This window comes from Dermatophagoides farinae, chromosome 2 (assembly GCF_024713945.1).
Source record: "Dermatophagoides farinae isolate YC_2012a chromosome 2, ASM2471394v1, whole genome shotgun sequence".
NCBI lineage: Eukaryota > Metazoa > Arthropoda > Arachnida > Sarcoptiformes > Pyroglyphidae > Dermatophagoides > Dermatophagoides farinae.
Genome location: NC_134678.1, coordinates 4,082,900 through 4,102,099, shown reverse-complemented (window position 1 = coordinate 4,102,099; position 19,200 = coordinate 4,082,900). Strand labels below are relative to the sequence as shown.

Sequence of the window (19,200 nt, the reverse complement as noted above, 5' to 3'; positions counted from 1 at the left end):
GATTCATCGATCTCGAATTTTTTTTATATGTTTATGGCCTGGCTGGATACCGTTAGATTCAACATTTGGCTAATCAAACTTGATCATTATATACAAGGTCATTTCTTTCAAGTTCAAAAAATATGAGTGTAGTGTGGATAATATACCGGTTAGAGAAGTTGTTTTTTTGATTGTGGGAAATGCACTGAGCTATTCGCTTCAATTCGTGAGTTTCGTACGTAATTCCCATTATTGAATAATTATGATCACAAGCTTGTAAAAAATTATCGAAAAAATCATCAAGTTGAACCGAAAACTGCAACTGAACCTGAACTGGTTAGCCATTAGCTACGAAATATGTTTATCATTCACTAACTATTGACATGATAAGATAACGGAAATTGAATGAGATATATGGAATAAGTCAATATTGATCAGTTTTTTATGCGATTGATCAGTTATTTCAAAGAATGGTCAGTTTGGCAATTATGGAATGCAAAGCGAAAAAGAATCCTTATGAAGAGCAAAAATCGTCAATTTATCATAATAATAATATAATAAAAATCTTATTTTATTATACGAATATATTTTTCAAAAAGGTTTTTTAAAAAAAAAAAATTTTTAATATAATGAGGATACTTGCATTGTAAAAACTTGGCATGATTATAGAATGGTTAGCCGCTCATCCAAATAAAGTTCAAAAAATAGCGGCAAAAGTAAAGAAATTTCTCAAACACAAAAAAACTTTTTGAGTGCTGTTTAGGAATAGAAAGTCAAAAAGTGTCGAAAAGTGTTTTTGTCAGTCAATTAAAGTCAACCACATTGTATTGTTTTGATATGATTATTGGTGCATAATGAGTGATTCATTATGGAGAGAAATTAAAGTTATCAAGTCGGAAACAAATATCAAAAGTTCGATAAAGTATTTTTCGGTTTCACTTGGTTAACTATCCTATAACTAAATTTTTGAGAAATTGAATAGAATTTCGAACTTTTCATGCATGATAGACAGAACAACAATATCATTGAGGAGTAATTTGAACATACACACAATATCTTTGAGACAATAACAAAGATTCAACAATTCAGTTGATGATCAAATGTATTTAAATGTTAGATTGATGATTATTGTTGATTCGTGTATCAATGTTTTGCAATAGCTTGAATTTGAAACAAGTTTCTTTATTTTACACATCACCATCGACAAGTTAATTTTTGTCAGTTTGTTAGTTTTTTATTACATACAAATTTTCCTCATTTATTATTAACTTGGAGAGGTAAGGTCGGGTAGGTATGATCTACAGTCGCATCCATCCATTTAATGTTTTCCTAATGTTCTTGTTTAATTCATCGATAAGCAGATTGATCATCATCATATCAATAGAAATCAAACGCTAGGCAATCGGATAAATAGAACGAATCAACATTTGAACAAGTGGTATGCCGTTTTTTCGTCTAGACTCTAAAAAATCATTGGTCAGATGATGTTCAGGTCTATTTATATATTTCAAAATACAAACCAACAAGTTATATAACCATGATGATGTGGATGATAACTTTTTGAAAATGGTGGCCGTCACCATCGTTTGTATTGCTATTACTCTTACTCAGAAACCATACATACGTTTGTATTGCATTAATCAATGGCCGGCAGCCAGAATGGCGATAAAAAGCTTCAGTGAACACATTAGCGATACATTAAAAGAAAAAATAAACATAATTTTCTAGCTACCACTACGACTATCCATACTGACTAACAAAGCAAAAAAAACTAAGTAAATACTATTTCGTCAGCAGTATCAGTGGATTTTTCTTCGGTTACACTTGTGAATGCCATTCCAAATAAAATCATCTGTTGACTAAAACATTGTGATATAGTAGTTATTATTATTTCAAAAAATCATCATTTTATTAGTGCTCAAAGGGAAAATATCTTCTCTTTTTAACAAGTGGACTGGACAACAAAAAAACATCAATTTGAAACATTGATTTTTTTCGCAAGTTTTTGTTTCTATAGTCCATTGAATTAGTTTATATGTGTATGCTTTTCAAATATGTTTTTAACGTTCTTCTCACTGTCTGTGTCGTCAAGATGGTTGTGATAATGATGACCATTTCCATCGGACATTTCAATTATTGATTGTATTTCCATTTTTTAATTTTGAATTACAATGGAAACTGTGTCAGCCAAACAGCAACAAGATTGGCGATTTTTTGCCAAATCCTTTTTAGCTGGTGGTCTAGCTGGTATGACTTCGAAAACGACTGTTGCACCATTGGATAGAATCAAAATCTTGCTTCAAGTTCATAATAGCCACTACAGAAATCATGGTGTTTTGTCCGGATTGGTTGAAATTGTTCAGAAAGAAAGTTTTCTCAGTCTCTATAAAGGTATAATGTAAAAAGTATTTTTATTAACCCAATAATCATGTGAAAACTAAATCATGACAGGGAATGGCGCTCAAATGGTCAGAATATTCCCATATGCGGCTGTACAATTCATGTCGTTTGAAGCCTACAAACGTGTACTATCTCAAATGTTCGTTGATGATGAACGGAATTCTTTCAGAGCCAATATACCAAATAATCATCGTTTGAATGTAAATCATGAATTGAAATTCATTGCTGGCTCGATGGCTGGTGTAACATCCGTTCTAATGACATACCCATTGGATTTGGTTCGTGCTCGTTTAGCAACGGTCGTCAATACTAAACGAAATCCATTGATTTCCATCAAAACAGCCGGTGCACCAACAACCATTTTGGGAACATTAGTATCAGTGTTTCGTAACGAAGGTGGCATAACGGGTCTTTATCGAGGAATCACGCCGACAGTGTTGGCCATGATTCCATATGGTGGATGTAATTTCTATATGTTCGAACGTTTGAAATATTGGTGCGTCAATTATGCACCTACATGGACCTGTTATCGAGCGCCCAACGACAAACTAGTGCTAAATATTCCTTCAAAATTTCTTTGTGGTGGTATAGCCGGAGCCATTGGTCAAACGGCCATATATCCATTGGATGTAGCCAGACGACGAATGCAATTGGCCATGACTAGCCGAGAAACGGCCATTTATTCAGAAAGTTTTGTTCAAACACTTATTTTGACATATCGATCACATGGTGTTATACGTGGCCTATATCGTGGTATGAGTGTCAACTATATTCGCGCCGTTCCAATGGTGGCCATGTCGTTCTGTACATATGAACTTTTAAAACAATTATTTGGATTGGAAACAGGCGTCTGACCGAACAACAGTATTGTCCGCATCAAATCGAACATCATTCCATCGTGATCATTATTTTTTATTATCTAGGTTTTTTTCTCTTTAGTATTATCCATTTTTATAAAATACACTCGGAATTATCCAAAATAATTTTTCTAACTAATGTATTGAATAAAAACACTTGATAAATAAATTTCTCAAGTAGAGGCAATCGATTTAGTTGTTAGTGCGGCCAAAAAAATCCACAAGGAAAAAAGATCAGAAGGATAAGGATGAACGTAACAGGATATGACATATTCCACTTGATTCGGATGACCAAAATGTGTCAAGTGTAGGTTGGTGGCATAAATCAATCGAGATAATTGATCCAAGTCTGCTGCTGAATGACCAACAATATTCAATGGATAGCTTATCATCTATAAATAAAAAGTGAGGAAATAGAAATTTTCCAAGACAGTAAATGAACAAGAACGAATAATATTTGGATAAAAATATCCGAAATCTATTGATGGTGAAAGTAATAATGATTTGAGACACGAACCTCATACACGTCCAAGATTTGTTTTAGATTTCGTTGTATTAGATCTTCTAGTTCGGCTAGTTTGCTTGAATAAGACCGATTTCCATCAATGAGCACCGTATGCCGTTCTAGTTCAGGCAATAATTGTTTAATTATCTGCATACAAAAACGATTAAACTGTGTATACGATCCGGTTTGATGTCTTCGCCAGGACATAAATTGCTCACGAAGGTACGTTTCTACTTTTATTTCAAACAATTTTGCCCAATCACTACGGATTGAACCATAATTGATTGTTTGTGGTTGTATGGAGATGTCTAAATTTTGAACTGACGCCGATTGATTTCGAGGGTTAAATAATGGTTGCCAGCGATTAGTTCGATGAAGATCGTAGCTAATTGAATTAGGATGTGTGCTCTTCTGTACGTTTGCATAAATCTGAAAAGAAGCAAAAGACATAATGTCATCAAAGCCGATTTGGAGATCATTTTCACTTACATTGTCAGGCGTTATGATCGAATCAATCGAAATCATTGTACAATGATAATCTTGCACGAAAAATTGCCGTCCACGTTTTGCATCAATTAGAATCCATTTATTTTTCACATCTTTTTTCTTTGCATCATAACCTTCAATAGTAGAATTGATATTTGTTTCGGTATCAATGGATTCAGGATAAATGATCACATAAGCAGTAGGTCCGTCTAATAATCCTGTTCCAATAGCTATGTAAGCTTTTTTGTTCATGTATTGAAGAAAACATGCAAGCAAGATGGCATGCTCTGCTTGACATCCGATTCGTATTGTCAGAAACTGATAAGCATCCATCCAGATGTTTGACTTGGACCATCGGTCAAAAAATCGCCGGTTTGCTGATAAATTCATGATATGTTGGTTTGATTCCAATAATGATGAAATCAATGATACATAACGGATGATCAATAAGATATATAAGTGATCCTTGTATGCTAATTTGCTTAGTTTAGCTTTCTTTTTTTCATTCTTCAACTCAAATTGAATAGGAGATAATTCATCGAATGTTGGTGGTTTTAAAGGTGCCAGGAAACGTGTTGCTAATACTGAACGATGTTCAAGATTATCGACCACACAGATGAATCTTCGCCGTGGAAATCGTTGATACAACGATTGTAACCATTTTTTACAATAATCAAGTAATTCCGTTGATTCGATTGATTGATAATTAATATTCAAAGGTGAATTCCAATCAATATGAGGATCCATTGTGATGAATAATGAAAAGGAAATATCAGACAATGAACCTATTGAAGATAATTTTTCCGAATTTTCATCATTATCATCGTCATCATTATCATCATCATCATCTGTGAGAGGACGTCGGTGCGACGGGTTTAGGTTCAATAAATTATCAAATTTGCGACTACGTGTATATATTGGAAGAAAATAGGGCGATAAAAGCCGGAATGACCCCTCTAATTTCGGCACGAACATGAGAACATAGAGTGGTAACTGCAATTGTCCCAACCAACATCGTTCCAATTTTGAATTTTCATCATTGGACATATCAAACTTAATTGGATCTGAATCATCAATATGTTTTTTCACGGAAAACAAATTTAGATTAATATGGTTCGTAGGAATCAATCTGTTAACAAAAAAAAAATATTAAAAATTACGAAAAAACAAACACTATATACTTAGTCTTGAATTTGAAACTTTCATTCCAACTCGGCTTGGATCCATCGGAAAATGATGTCGACATTGTTTGCTGATTATGATCAATTTTGATCTCAACAAAACTACAAGATTGAGATAGCAGATCTGAACTTTTTTCTCGCCTATTAATCTTTAAAGGTACGTTCGCTGCATGTTGGAGCAGTAAATGTATTTGTATTTCCCCTTCAATGGCTTCTGAAATATTCAATGCCTCTTTATGACGATTTCGTCGTGAAGGATTCAATTTACGGTTATGAACAGAAGGTGACTTGAATAACCAATCAAGCCAGGAAAAATTTATTCCACTAGACAATAGATATGATTAATTATAATAGAACAAATGACCACGTGCAAACAATATCTACCTCACGTTATCAAATGTTTGCTCTTTGATGATTTCATTTAGAGAGATGATTTCTGGTTCGGTTTGTTTATTATCCAATTTGATTGAATGTTCCCAGATTTGTGTTAAAACACCTGTTACAGCTTTGTACCACGAATTCAATTGAGATTGATCGTCAATAGCTGAATACAATTTTTGAAAAATGACGACAGAATCATCGTTTTGATCCTCTCCCAAGATTCGATCGAATTGTTGTTTCGAAGATAGACGAATAAAGTCGAGAAGTTTATTCGTGGATGATTTTTCCAGTTTATTGTTCGTCTGGTCATTGATAAATAAAACGTCTGTGTTTGTCAAAGGTAAAAAACGATAATCAACTTGTCCTTGTTGACGTTGGATCATCATCTGGAATCGTTTGTTTTGTTCGATTTTTTCCGTCGTACAAAAACTTCCATCCTCACTGGATTGATGATGATTATCGTAAACATCAGGATAAGTCAGTTTATTCAAGTGTAGCTTTTTCTCCTCATACAATGCGGCTATCTCAAGATTATATTTTTGTCGCAACAATAATTGCATCAATTCAATTTGCCTATGATAATTGAGTTGATCATCATGGTCTTCGGTTTTTGTTGAGTCCGAAAAATCCACTTGATATCGAATGTCATGAAGCCATTGTTCAATTTGTTTCAACTCAGCCATTTGTTTGATTTGACGCTTTTCCACATCATACATAACAAATAGGTCGAGATCAATATTTGATTCAGGTAGTGAAGACCAGAACATTCGAAATTCCAAGCTGCCTTCTACAGAGTTTTTAGACTTTTTTTTACTAGGAATTTCATCATATAAACATTGAAATGTTTCTTCAATTTGTATAGATCGTTGTCTTGAATTTATTCTTGAAGAAGGCAAGCTTTTTATGTTTATCTCAGCAATTGATTTAATGGTCTTGGCAACATTATTTTTTTCTTTGATGCGGATTTTGGGTAATTTGTTTGCGATAAAAGCTTCTTCGCCTTCTGTTATAATTAATGATGTTGGATATACCGGATCCAGACAAATAGGAACAGGAAACGAACGATAATTAAGATCCCAAAATGTTTGAAACGTTCGATAATTTAAATGATGATTCTCGAAAGCAGCAACAATCTTGTTGCCCAACATGATTTCAATACAATATGATGAAGATGAAGATGTAGATGAGGAAAACTTCTGCGGCAAAATCAACTCGATTGGCCGAAATTTTGGCTCACCCGGGAGTCGACCATCACATAGAAAAATTTTTTCCTTATTTAGCTGACTATCGTTGACTTTGGTTACATCCACAATCAAGCGATGAATTTTTTCTCGTTTTGCAACTAATTCTTTCAGTTGTTTGCTTTCCTTTTCCGTATCGATTGTTTCGACTTCATCCAAACGGAGATCGATTTCATGCAATTCATCTGAATCAGGATATTGATCCAAATTATTCTGGAATAAACTCCACTGTTGAATCAAATTGATTAATGATTGTCGACGATCAGCAATCAATTTATCATGCTTTTCGAGTAAACGCTGAAGAAGATCCAGATCCATTCGGATTTCGTCATCTATCAATTCTTTATTATCATTTGGCATAGAGTTTTCTAATTTGTTTGCAATAGAATCGATCTGTTGCTCCATTGTATCCAGCATTCGATTAGAGTGGGACGAAATGGAGTTCTCGTATTTTTTGAAAGCTAGCAGTAGTTTTTTCACATTTTTATCAACATTACTCATTGTCGGATGTTTCCACAGATCTAATTTTATTGAGCCAATACTCAAAATGAATGATTTATTGTTTAAACATAGCTCAGGATCACTTTTATCTGGAACATTTAAAATGAAAATCAAACTTCTTGCCAATAGGGGAAACAATTTCGATTTCTGTACCAGATCATTGTGTCGGCTCAACATTAGATCTTGAAAGGCTGATGCACCTGGCTCATAAAAGACGAATCTTTCCTGAAAACTATCCATAATATGAATACGAAAAAATTGATTAAATTCAATCTGCTCTTTGATTAATCTGGATACTGCTCGACGGCCGATAAAATGCTGGAGGGTATCAATTTCATCATCATCAGTAATTGCTGCATCAAATTCGACGGTGAGAATATGATTGATATCAATTTTTTTGTGTTGTTGATTATGATGTGACCAAGGTATTCGAGCTCGACGAACCACCGGTACTTGATCCGAGTCTTCATAAAATTGAACGGCACGATGGACTGAAGATTGGGTCGATCTTTGTTTACTGCGTTTCTTGTTATTTTTACCTTTTCGTCTATTTTTCGATGTTTCATTTGGGTATTCATCGTCACCACCATCGCTTTCTTCACAATCATCTTGCCAAACATTGTTGATAAAAAATTGAATGGCATCTTTACGCGATATTTCGAGCTTGTTATCCAGATAACCATCGCTGCAGTTGAGAACACGTTCCAATGTTTTTCTCCAATCATTTGACAAACGACGTCTAATTTTTTGGTCGATTGATGAATCATCTGGAATTAAAAGTTGTGATGATGAGGATGCATCATTTTGATTAGGCTCGTTACTATTGTTTTCTGGATCTTCGAAAGGATCTAAAATATTCTTATCGTATATTCGTTTTAGAATTTTGCTGCGAACAGCTTTGCGATATTTTCCATTCAGATTGCCTTGAACTTTTGAAAAGATCAATCAATATATCAAACAATTGCGATTAAAAAACATTACCTTCAAAAGATTTGTCCATTTTTATAGGATTTCATCATCATGATAAATATTATATATTATTTATTTTATATTACATAATGGTTTCCATGGTGAAATTCTAGATTTTTTAAAATTTTTAAAGCTTTTATCAAATTTTTTATTCAATCATCAATAGATGGCATGAGTATCAACAGATGTAAAGCATGCATTGTTTTGGTCGAATTTTAATTAAAAAAAAATCAACACTCATGAAAAAAATGATTAATTCTTTTTTGAATTCATGGAAAAAATCATTTGGCTCGTTAATCTTTCGAACCAATCGAGATCTACATTTGTTGGCTGTAAGTAACAAGGATCAAAAATTGAATCTAACATCGCAATTATACGAGAATGCTCGAGAATTCAAAGTGGTTAGTGTCGATCAATTTCAAATGTTATTCAAAATCAATCCGGAACGTAAAACTCAGATCGAAGAAATCCTGAACATCTATGAGCTAGAAAAGTACACGACTCAACAGGTACCATCGGTTCTGTCTATGAACGATATGAAAAAACTGTTGACCACATACCATGATGAGAAGGAACTACGTAAGATGATCAAATTTTTCTACACTCGTGAATGTGATAAATTCAATTCATACAAGAAAAAATTCTACAAAAAGCAAGAAATTCAAGAAAAGAAACGAGAAAAATATGGTGATAACGATGACTGGGAACATGGAATATTCGACAGACAAGGCCAGCTAGTTTATGGTTTATGGCACAATTCCTTACTATCTCGCATAACGAAACAAGCTGTACGTGATTATCGTAACAATCACTTTTTACGACATACGTGCTTGTTTGGACAGAAATTGATTGTCGATTTGGATTATGATCAATACATGAAACCGTCAGAGATTGGCTTGCTGGCCAAACAGATTTCCATAATGTTTTATGAGAATCGTATCAATCGTGATTATCCTGAATCATTATCCTATGACGTACATTTCACCAATTGTCGTGCTGGCGACCATACTGTGTATGAATTATCGCGGCATATAAAACGAATGGACGATTTAAAACAACATTACTTTCACCTGGAAAGTTATCTCAGTCGTCCGGATCTATTTCCTAAGAATAAATTGGTCTACCTAAGTCCACATGCTAAACTTTCACTTAAACGATATGATCACGATGACATCTATATACTAGGTGGTTATAATGATCGAAGTTCTCATCGACAAGTTTCACATGTGAAAGCCCAATCGGAAGGTATTCGATGCTATCGCTTGCCATTAGATGAGAATGTTCTATGGAAACAAGGAGATAAGAATCTATGCCTAAATCAAGTGGCAGCAATCTTACATGCAGTCAAAGCTACCGGTGATTGGCAATTGGCTATCCGGAAATTCGCTCCACAACGTAAAGTCCGTTCGATGGAAGAACAACATCTAGAGGATCAGATTCGAATGAAAGCTATCGCCAAACGGCTTCATCGAATTGAACGTAGTTATCGATTTGTTCAATAATAAACACATATAAATAATAATAAACACATTTATTTTTATTATTTATCATTGACAAAGATTAATATATGCATTGTAACCGCGCTGTTTATATAAGATAACGTTTGTTTCGAATTCTTCACAGGAAGAATCCAATTTCGATATTATACCGCGGCCGACGATGATTAAATCAGCTCCCTTATTCTGGATAGCATCTTCGGGAGTTGTATACTGTTGACCGAGCTTGTCATTTTTCTCGTTTCCGATTCTTACACCAGGCGTCATATGGATGAATGCAGGGTCAGCACACACTTTAGTCTGGCTAATAAAACCGACAATGAAATCAGGATTTTTAATGGCCATCTTGTAAGCTTCTTGAGCATAATCAACCGGTACTAAATTTCCTTGAGAACTAAGGTGAGAAATCAAGAGGCAACCGCGTTGTTGACTATCTTTAAATGATCGGGCCATAAATTCTTGACGTAGAGCTTCAATAAGACCCGGTCCAGGCAACAGATGAGCATTGATTAGATCGGTCCATTCAGATAACCGAAATAAGCCTCCAGCATATTGTTTCTGGACGGTTGAACCAATGTCGGCGAATTTACGATCTTCGAACAATATGAAATTATGATTTTTAGCCAAATCTCGCAATCTGCGAGCAAAATCCATGCTGAAATCATCGATTATATCCACATGAGTTTTGAGCATCACGATATGTGGACCAGCTAGTTCGGCCAATTTGAGTATCGAATGGCAATCGGTTAGATCGGCTGATACGCAAAGATTGCTACGTTTCATCGCCATCAATTCAAACAGACGTTTGCCAAGAGGATTCTGGCATAACCGGGCTCGATCTTCATAGCTTTTCCACGATGACGAACAAGTGGTTAATGCAAGCTGATTATGCAACGTAGCAGGTATGGCACAATAATTTGATTGGATCCACTCAAGAACCTCACTGGATTTCTCACCTGTTATATGACCTTCATCTTTCAGATAGGTGATCATTTCACTAAAATGAATGCAACTATGCACTTTGATATCAATGTCTGAATGTTGAAGGTTTCGAATTCCGCCCTGTTCACGGTCGATAAAAACGATTGCATCCGTTACAATCAGTCCGGCTTGACGTAAGGTTAATGCTGTTTCTAAAATGGACGAACCCGAAGAGATAAGATCTTCGATAATAAGAACGCGATTGCCTCGTTGATAAACGCCTTCCAATATTTGTTTGGTTCCATGTTGTTTCGTTTCCTTACGTCGCATGACCATTGGATGACGGAATTTGGTTGACAGATATGTAGCCATTGTCAATGCCGTATAGGGAACGCCACAGATCAGGTCGAAACGACATTGTTTCATCAAAGGAACATATTGATGACAAAGATCGATCATCAAATCCGGCTGCGAAATGATAGTTCGAAGATCAATGTAGACGGGCGATTCGATACCAGATTTTAATTTGAATTGGCCAAATTTTAATGCATTATATTCGTACAGCCGCCGTATGACTGAAAATATATCAACGGAATGGTGATCATTGGCCATGATTTGAACAGAGGAATGAATATGGACATCAAGGTTGAAAATCGTACAAGTGGTGGTTTCGTCGTAATCATCATCAACTTATATATAATAATAATATGCCATGTGCATGCCAACATGCTCATATTCGGTGTCGAAATAGTCTTGGGAATAAGTTTGAAATCATGTTTGGTTGCTATATAGCTAATCAAATGGCTTAGTGCAGCAAAATTTAACGATATACCGAATTGATGGCCAGTGTGAGCAGCACACAAAAACATGTGCTTAGGGCAATATTTTAGTTTTTTATTTCAAACTCTTATTTTTTTTGAACAAAGGCATTTTTTCAAACTTTTTATTTGAACAAACATTTTTTACAAACAAAACATTCACACTGACACATTGGACACCGAAGCACAAATTTCGTTTTTCGTTTTTAAATAAAATTGATCTTTGATTTTTACAAACACCGAGTAGTTTATTCAACACTTGGGATTATTTTTGAATTTTACCATTTCACTTCATATAGAAACTCTGAATTTAAAGCAAAATAAAGGAATTTTTTCTGTACACAGAAAAAAATCCCTCCGGGAAAAGGGGGAAAGGGGTTTTTTTTTGAATTTTTTTTTCATATATGAAATACCATTAATTCGCCCCTCGATCAGAGTTCGAAATTGAATTTGAGAGCATTATATATAAAAAAAACTAAGGGAAAAAATGAGCATGAATCGAATTCGAACAACAGGTGAAAAAATGAGTTTATTGAAAAATTTTCTGATCAATCTAACAAATTTTAAAGATAAGAGACCGTCTCAAATGTTTAGTAATAGGAAACAATTAGCATTGACCAGCTTCTATGGAGATAAGGAGATTGATCAATGTTCAACATCTGCCGGTGGTGATGATCAATATTTAAATAAGGACCAACAACAGAAAAAAAAGGATAGATCAAGAGAAAATATCCGTCTTAATTGTCATGATTTGAAAAATTCATGGCTTGTTGATACAGGCACGATTGATGAAGAGGATGATGATGATGATATGAGTGGACAACAATCAATCGAAGGACAAACACCGACATGGAATAACACCGATAAGATGGTCAACAGAAATCATAACCTTTTTCTTAAATCATGGGGCAATTTTGTCAACCTTTATGATGATCAAGGAAGGGAGAAATTATTCATTCATCGAGATGAGCTACGAAACTATATAATTTTGAACAATTTCGATAATTGCCATTCACCATATTCATTAATGGCAAGTCTATTTCCGCGTGGAAATTACCCGAAACCATTGTATTCTGGCACAGGATCTAGTTGGCGTATGCGATATAATATATTCGCTATGGGGGTATTGAATCCTGATAAATTGATGATCAATGATGAAGATGTGATTCATCTTGGAGAACTTCATCTCTATTTCCATATTGAGCCATGTCGTAAGGAGCCAATCTATCAGAATTTATGTTTTTTCTTCGATCAATCATTGATTCGTTTGTTACATTCAAATGAGCAACGATGTACATCATCATTACGGGAATGTATTGACCATTTACGTCAAGAGCTAGCTGGCGCACTGTTTGTAGAGCAAATTTTTTTCCCGATTACTCGTGATCGATTTCAGTCGATTTTGGGCAAAACTGTTGATTATTTTCAATTAAGGCAACGTGATCTTTATGCTGCCATTGATTTGATGATAAGCCAACAACAGGATATTGATTCATTCATTTTTCAACCAAATTGTCATCGATAAAACAAATCCTATATACATTTTGATTGAAATAAATTTTTTACTACATCCCCCAGATTGGAGTGAAAATATTTTAACCACATTTTTCTTCTTGAGATGTATTAAATTTGATTTTGTCACTTCAACATTTGATTCGATTGAACATGTACTGCATACTTATATCAACATTTTCTCCATTAACATTGATTCTTTCAAGTGTAGGCATATTTATGCTCATCACTCATATATGGCAACGATATCGTCGATTCAGAAAAATTGCCAAGCAAATTGATCAACTTCCTGGGCCTAAAGTTTCATCCAATCTATTTGGCCATCTTTCGTTGGTCTGGAAATCGGCCAGCCAAAGTGCCAATTATCTTCAACGTGAGTTAAAAATGAAATAAAATTCTAGTAATTCTTGAGATTATTTTGTTGCTTAGAAATATTCAACTTGTTGGTAGGTATCACCAAAATCTATCAACAGGAAGGCGAAGGCTTCATGCGATTATGGGTCGGTCCAACACAACCGGTAGTCATAATATTCAATGCTGAGTGTGCCGAAGGTATATTGACCAGCAATAGTAACATTGATAAATCGCGTGAATATGATTTCGCCATTCCGTGGTTGGGTCTCGGTTTGTTTACAAGTACTGGTGATAAATGGCGTTTGCATAGGAAAATGTTGACACCTGCATTTCATTTTCGTATACTCGAATCCTTCATTCCAATTATACAGAAACAACAAGCGATCATGATGAAATTGATAAAAGAGAGAATTTCAGACCCAAAATCTAATTCGATCGTTGATGATATCAAACCATTGATTACAAATTGTGCTTTGGATATCATTTGTGGTAGGTTATAGGTATCATAAGAGGCTGCTCTGATTTTAGTTTTTTTCAAATAAAGAAACGGCTATGGGTGTTAGTATTGATGCTCAAACAGATTTGACTTCTAAATATTCAAAATCCGTACGAAAAGTTTTGGATCTCTTTACTCAACGTTTATTATCACCATGGCTTTGGAACGATTTTTTTTTCGGCCTATCACCAACGGCACGGGAACAACGTGAAACGATTAAATTCCTTCATGATTTTACCAACACAGTTATTCAACGAAAACGAAAGGAAATTGTCGATCGGATGGCAAATGGGGGTGGTGACCTTGCCACAACCATGAATGAGATAGGCACTAAACGTGTGCTTGCCTTTCTCGACAGTTTGCTAACACAAAACATCAGAGATCCTCAATCATTGACGGATGAAGATATTCGATCTGAAGTCGACACTTTCATGAGTGCAGGACAAGATACAAGCTCAGCAACAGTACAATTTGCGTTGCAATTAATTGGTCATCATCCAGAATTACAGGAAAAAATCCACGAAGAATTAGACACTATTTATGCCGATGATGCAGATCGAGAGATCCAGTTTGAAGATCTTCGCCAAATGAAATATCTGGAGAAATGTATCAAAGAAACGTTGCGTATATTTCCACCCGTACTATTCATTGCCCGCAACATTCGTGAGGAATTTCAAATCAAAGGTCAAACACTTCCGATAGGCACGACGGTCATGGTTTTATTTTATCAACTTCATCGTGATCCTAAATGGTTTCCGAATCCAGAAAAATTTGATCCAGAGAGATTTTCGTTTGAACAAATGAACGGAAGACACGCATTTGCCTATACACCGTTTTCGGCTGGGCCTCGAAATTGCATTGGACAAAGGTAGGTAGTGGATAAGAAAAAATATCACTTAACAAGCTATATAATCTTCTCTAATAGATTCGCTATGCAAACAGCCAAAGCTTTGTTATCTTCGATCTTGCGTAAATATCGAATCGAATCGATGGTGCCAATGGAAAAGGTGGAATTGGCGTTTGGATCAACAGTTGGACCGAAAAACAAAATTACTTTAAAATTCGAACCGAGATTTTGAGACATAAAACTTTTTTACAAATAAAAAAATGAGAAAAATAGTAAAATAAAATGACGTTTTACAATTAAATAAAATTGTTTTTTATTTCCATCGATAACTGCATGGAAAAATATAAAAAATTATGAAAAAAGTTATTAATAAAATTTTTTATGAATAAATACATTTGATCCCTAATTTTCCGAAAATTCTTCGTAAAAATTTTGTTCAAAAAAATTTTCTTTCATGAGTGTAAGAGCAATTTTTTTTGAATGAAATTCATCATTGAATATGATGGGTTTTTCATATTCTTCGATGTCGAAATTGAACGTTTGTTCAATTGGTGAAATCTTTCATATTTATATGATGAATGTCTGTAAATCGGACCAAATTCCAATGCATTTTTCCAATAATGTAAAATGTTATGGAATTCCGGCGTTAATTTACAGCCTGGTATTGTACTTGTGCTCCACATACCCGACATATAAATGAACGGGTTTGAAATGCCGTGTTGTAGCCTAAAATAATCGATTCAGGTGTTAATATATTTATAAGCAATAATATATGATGATAATAATACCTAGAAATTCATAAATTCTTTTATTATCGCCACAAACGGCGCTAATGGAAATTGTGAATGTCCGGAGATACCTTCAGACATAGCCCTTTTCAAATCATTAACCACTGGTTTGAAAATGTCATTAAGATCGTAACCAGCATCTTTCATGTCTTTTCGGTTTACCAGCATAACCATAAAAATGTTCCGCTGTTTCAATCGCATTTTCAAAGGTATATGTGGAAAGGCCAAATAAGGCCTATATATGTTTGATGGTTGCGTTTTACACCGAGTTGGTTGACGATTGAAAAATCGTCAAATCCAAACTCTAATTGAAGCGTAGCTAAGAGACGATTTTTACGCTCAGCAGAACATTGCAAATGCTCTGTGAATCGTAATTCTTCCGAATTATGTTCTTTGCAATTTTTTTCCATCAATAATCGCTAAATTATTGATTTGTTTGATAAAATCAATCGACAAACATCACTTGGTTTGACCCAAGAAAATTTGAGAACGGAATTATTGATGTTTTTGCTCTTCCATTGCTCGTGAACTGGTGAAATGAATAATAAACAATAAATCAATCCATTCAATTTAGTTTGAATACTTTACCGGCCGGAATGTACGTAGATAAATTTTCGATAAATTGATTCAATTTGTACCTGCTACCGGATAAGCTTATCATATTTTTATATAGTTCTCTGCTTTCATCAACAACTGTTGTTTCCGGCAGCGCTTTTAAACAATGGTTGATTAAAGTTGGAACAATCTTGATGATGGTTTGCATGTTCATTTTTTCTTCATATCGCAACCAGTTTATGTCGAATAAGAAATTTGTATAAAATTCCTTCCATTTTGAATCCATTAACCCTAGAAAGGTAACCATATCGATATTGCGTTAAAGGGAACCTACGTATTTTGCATGTAAATGAGTGAGTGTGAGAGCGTTTTTTCGAACTTCTTTTCGAACAAAAAACATAAATTTTACGTAGGGTTAAACCAAGCACCACTAGGTTAAAACTATTTCGACAGCCCAAGCTTTATCGATCACATGTGTATATTCAAGTGTTAATCGGTTGTTCGTGATTTTAATTCTGATGATGATCACAATATGGCCAATTGTTTTCTGATTGCAAAATCATTGTCATTCAATATACACCGATCATTGTTGGTTAGAATCGCATCTGGTCGTCGCTCATTCACCTTGGATTCTCAGAAACTTTCTTATGAAGGTCCAGGAAAAACGACTGCATCGTTTTTGGATGACGAAGTGGGCCAATATTTGATGATCAATTCGATAACCGATAATGGTTTCAAGCTCACCAACGGAGCTTTTGCCGTCGGTCCGATCATATTGTTTCCAAGTTTCGTATTTAGAGTAAGTAAAATTCTTTTATTTGTTAAACAAAATACAATAAGCAATAGTTTTTTAATTAATGTTTTAATTTAAATATATATATGGAATAGTGGAAAATAAAAACCATTGAAGATATAACTCCAGAATCCTTGTCATGGCTTCGGATGATTGAACCTAAAATTGAGCTAATAGTTCTTGGTATTGGTCAGACAAATTATTGGCCTTCCGAATCGATAAAGATAGTGCAGGAAAATTTACGAATATTACGTAAGGATTTGAAGATAGAAATGATGTCAACGAAAGATGCAGTTGCCACCTATAATTTTATGTTGGCCGATTTCAGATTAATTGGCGGTGCATTTCTACCGTTGCCTTCGGATCTCGAACAGAAATTGATTGATGCTTAATGATATTTTGATTGTAACATGATTTTCTTCATATTTTAATATAATATTATAGCTGAACAATATCGATTATTATACATTGCCTCGTTGTTTTTGTTCCTCTTCAATCGATTCGAACAATGCTTTTATGTTTCCTGCACCAAAACCTCCAAATTGATGTCGTTCAATCAATTCCAAGAATACTGTTGGTCTATCCTGTATTGGTCGGGTGAAAATCTGATACAGATGTCCACGATGATCATAATCGACCAGAACGTTGTGTTTGATTAATTGAGGAATATCTCTGTCAATCTGAATTTTATCTTTGGCCAATCGTTGTTCTAAATTTTTATAATATGCGTAAGGTGTGTCCAAAAATTCAACACCTTAAATTTAAAAAACCTAAAAGTTATTGATCGTCGATTTGGATTATGATCGAAACCAGTAAATGTGACGTACCTCTATTTTCCAACTGCATAATTGATTCACATATGTCATCCGTATGAAAAGCAATATGCTGTACACCTGGTCCTTGATGGTAATCAAGAAATTCTTGTATTTGCGATTTATGTGAACCCGAAATAGGTTCATTAATGGTTAGTTTGACGGTTTCATCATCACCATTGATCATGAAAATTGCACGTAATCCCGAACTATCAGTATTGATAATCGTATCATCGTTTGACCAGAAACGTTTAAAATTCAACATTTGATTATACCATTGGCCAACTTGTTTACCGGTACCGTTTAATTGATTCATAGCCAAATGATCGATGCGTTTCAAACCGGTATCGGGCAATTGGCACCAAACACTATTGGTCAGATGTGATTCCAATGGGTTTTGACGCCAATTGGGCAAAAATTCAGTGCCAGGATAATTGTTGCGTTCTACCAGCGTATGTGTCGTATCGCCAAATGCTAATACCTGGGCATATTTGACGAGTCCATGACTATCCTCTTCGGTCCATTCTCTTATGGGCACCCCAAACTTTTTGATTCGATCGCTTATGCTTGACAAACAATCCACATTCAAAGCTACAAAAAAAAATTTGATAAAACAAGATCACAATGATAAGAACATACCAATGTCTTTGATTGAATTTCCATGTCGAATTAGGTAGGCATTCATCGAATTATCGGTATCATCATATGGCGAAACAAATACCAGAACAATTTCATTATTGCGAACAGCATGTCCACATTGTTGACGATGTCCAGTTTCTAAACCACGAAATCTAAATGGTTTGAATCCATATTGCATACACCAATTTAATGCCGCTTGTTTAGCATTGGTCACATAGAAGGTAAGATGTGATAATGATAGACATCGACCACTCATTATTGTTCAAAATGATTACGATTTTTTCACTCAAAATCACTGCTGATTGAATTTTTTTTCGATTGTTATATGACCGTAATCAACGTTGAAATTATCCTAGTTTGCGAAAAAACTCACTTGTAATTGTAATGTCCGGGGTGACAAATCCATTTAAACTTGTTCAAGCAGCCTTATAAATCTGTTTATCTGTGGTTGATATGAATCAAATCGCAGCTTGTGAATAGGGACAAATTATATTTAATTTCGAAAAAATAACTAGCCCATAGGCATGGCGATGACCTCGGTTTCGATGATGACACTTTTTTTCTTATCATCATTTTGGTGGCAATTATAATTCACCATATTTGATTTCGACACTAATAGTGACAAAATTTTCAATAAATTTTTTTTTAAACCTGTTTTATCATTTATTG

At 34.6% G+C, this 19,200-nt stretch overlaps 8 protein-coding genes and 1 long non-coding RNA gene across 9 annotated transcripts; 5 read left to right on the top strand and 4 right to left on the bottom strand.

Moving 5' to 3' along the window:
• The first annotated feature begins 1,766 nt into the window (after positions 1-1,766).
• LOC124498884 (solute carrier family 25 member 16) lies at positions 1,767-3,405 on the top strand. Its single transcript, XM_047062706.2, has 2 exons — positions 1,767-2,370; positions 2,431-3,405. Exons 1-2 carry the CDS (start codon positions 2,151-2,153, stop codon positions 3,231-3,233), a joined length of 1,023 nt encoding a protein of 340 aa, XP_046918662.1. The 5' UTR covers positions 1,767-2,150; the 3' UTR covers positions 3,234-3,405.
• On the bottom strand, positions 3,271-8,664 carry Cc2d2a (Coiled-coil and C2 domain containing 2A). Its single transcript, XM_047062685.2, has 6 exons — positions 8,513-8,664; positions 5,793-8,460; positions 5,409-5,732; positions 4,231-5,356; positions 3,754-4,170; positions 3,271-3,628 (listed from the first exon to the last, which is right to left on the bottom strand). Exons 1-6 carry the CDS (start codon positions 8,529-8,531, stop codon positions 3,410-3,412), a joined length of 4,773 nt encoding a protein of 1,590 aa, XP_046918641.1. The 5' UTR covers positions 8,532-8,664; the 3' UTR covers positions 3,271-3,409.
• Positions 8,665-8,695: 31 nt separating this feature from the next.
• LOC124498879 (mitochondrial ribonuclease P protein 1 homolog) lies at positions 8,696-10,047 on the top strand. The gene has a single exon (XM_047062700.2). It carries the CDS (start codon positions 8,740-8,742, stop codon positions 10,000-10,002), a length of 1,263 nt encoding a protein of 420 aa, XP_046918656.1. The 5' UTR covers positions 8,696-8,739; the 3' UTR covers positions 10,003-10,047.
• On the bottom strand, positions 10,017-11,529 carry r-l (rudimentary-like). The gene has a single exon (XM_047062696.2). It carries the CDS (start codon positions 11,527-11,529, stop codon positions 10,048-10,050), a length of 1,482 nt encoding a protein of 493 aa, XP_046918652.1. The 3' UTR covers positions 10,017-10,047.
• A 693-nt stretch (positions 11,530-12,222) lies between these two features.
• Positions 12,223-13,319, top strand: LOC124498885 (uncharacterized). Its single transcript, XM_047062707.2, has one exon. It carries the CDS (start codon positions 12,223-12,225, stop codon positions 13,258-13,260), a length of 1,038 nt encoding a protein of 345 aa, XP_046918663.2. The 3' UTR covers positions 13,261-13,319.
• Positions 13,320-13,376: 57 nt separating this feature from the next.
• LOC124498872 (cytochrome P450 4c3) lies at positions 13,377-15,250 on the top strand. Its single transcript, XM_047062694.2, has 4 exons — positions 13,377-13,620; positions 13,677-14,090; positions 14,146-14,965; positions 15,023-15,250. The coding sequence occupies exons 1-4, from the start codon at positions 13,401-13,403 to the stop codon at positions 15,174-15,176; spliced, it is 1,608 nt and encodes a 535-aa protein (XP_046918650.1). The 5' UTR covers positions 13,377-13,400; the 3' UTR covers positions 15,177-15,250.
• A 102-nt stretch (positions 15,251-15,352) lies between these two features.
• LOC142597313 (uncharacterized) lies at positions 15,353-16,680 on the bottom strand. The gene is made up of 3 exons (XR_012832055.1): positions 16,321-16,680; positions 15,733-16,261; positions 15,353-15,670 (listed from the first exon to the last, which is right to left on the bottom strand). It is a non-coding gene; the product is annotated as an uncharacterized LOC142597313 (long non-coding RNA).
• Positions 16,681-16,765: 85 nt separating this feature from the next.
• Positions 16,766-17,546, top strand: LOC124498892 (NADH dehydrogenase [ubiquinone] 1 alpha subcomplex assembly factor 3). Its single transcript, XM_047062715.2, has 2 exons — positions 16,766-17,086; positions 17,176-17,546. Exons 1-2 carry the CDS (start codon positions 16,820-16,822, stop codon positions 17,470-17,472), a joined length of 564 nt encoding a protein of 187 aa, XP_046918671.1. The 5' UTR covers positions 16,766-16,819; the 3' UTR covers positions 17,473-17,546.
• Positions 17,081-19,185, bottom strand: LOC124498882 (4-hydroxyphenylpyruvate dioxygenase). Its single transcript, XM_047062704.2, has 3 exons — positions 18,532-19,185; positions 17,908-18,483; positions 17,081-17,834 (listed from the first exon to the last, which is right to left on the bottom strand). The coding sequence occupies exons 1-3, from the start codon at positions 18,785-18,787 to the stop codon at positions 17,542-17,544; spliced, it is 1,125 nt and encodes a 374-aa protein (XP_046918660.1). The 5' UTR covers positions 18,788-19,185; the 3' UTR covers positions 17,081-17,541.
• Positions 19,186-19,200: the final 15 nt, after the last annotated feature.

Excerpts from the sequence above, each read along its gene's own strand:
- LOC124498884 (XM_047062706.2), top strand. The coding sequence starts at position 2,151 with ATGGAAACTGTGTCAGCCAAACAGCAACAAGATTGGCGATTTTTTGCC. Across the intron at positions 2,371-2,430 it reads TTTTCTCAGTCTCTATAAAG|GGAATGGCGCTCAAATGGTC; the intron begins GTATAATGTAAA and ends AAATCATGACAG.
- Cc2d2a (XM_047062685.2), bottom strand. Across the intron at positions 5,733-5,792 it reads CAAACATTTGATAACGTGAG|TGGAATAAATTTTTCCTGGC; the intron begins GTAGATATTGTT and ends TCTATTGTCTAG. Across the intron at positions 3,629-3,753 it reads AAATCTTGGACGTGTATGAG|ATGATAAGCTATCCATTGAA; the intron begins GTTCGTGTCTCA and ends TTTTATTTATAG.
- LOC124498879 (XM_047062700.2), top strand. The coding sequence starts at position 8,740 with ATGAAAAAAATGATTAATTCTTTTTTGAATTCATGGAAAAAATCATTT.
- r-l (XM_047062696.2), bottom strand. The coding sequence starts at position 11,529 with ATGGCCAATGATCACCATTCCGTTGATATATTTTCAGTCATACGGCGG.
- LOC124498885 (XM_047062707.2), top strand. The coding sequence starts at position 12,223 with ATGAGCATGAATCGAATTCGAACAACAGGTGAAAAAATGAGTTTATTG.
- LOC124498872 (XM_047062694.2), top strand. The coding sequence starts at position 13,401 with ATGTACTGCATACTTATATCAACATTTTCTCCATTAACATTGATTCTT. Across the intron at positions 13,621-13,676 it reads AAGTGCCAATTATCTTCAAC|AAATATTCAACTTGTTGGTA; the intron begins GTGAGTTAAAAA and ends TTTGTTGCTTAG. Across the intron at positions 14,091-14,145 it reads TGCTTTGGATATCATTTGTG|AAACGGCTATGGGTGTTAGT; the intron begins GTAGGTTATAGG and ends TTTCAAATAAAG.
- LOC124498892 (XM_047062715.2), top strand. The coding sequence starts at position 16,820 with ATGGCCAATTGTTTTCTGATTGCAAAATCATTGTCATTCAATATACAC. Across the intron at positions 17,087-17,175 it reads TTCCAAGTTTCGTATTTAGA|TGGAAAATAAAAACCATTGA; the intron begins GTAAGTAAAATT and ends TATATGGAATAG.
- LOC124498882 (XM_047062704.2), bottom strand. The coding sequence starts at position 18,787 with ATGAGTGGTCGATGTCTATCATTATCACATCTTACCTTCTATGTGACC. Across the intron at positions 18,484-18,531 it reads AAATTCAATCAAAGACATTG|CTTTGAATGTGGATTGTTTG; the intron begins GTATGTTCTTAT and ends TTTTTTTTGTAG. Across the intron at positions 17,835-17,907 it reads TATGCAGTTGGAAAATAGAG|GTGTTGAATTTTTGGACACA; the intron begins GTACGTCACATT and ends TTTAAATTTAAG.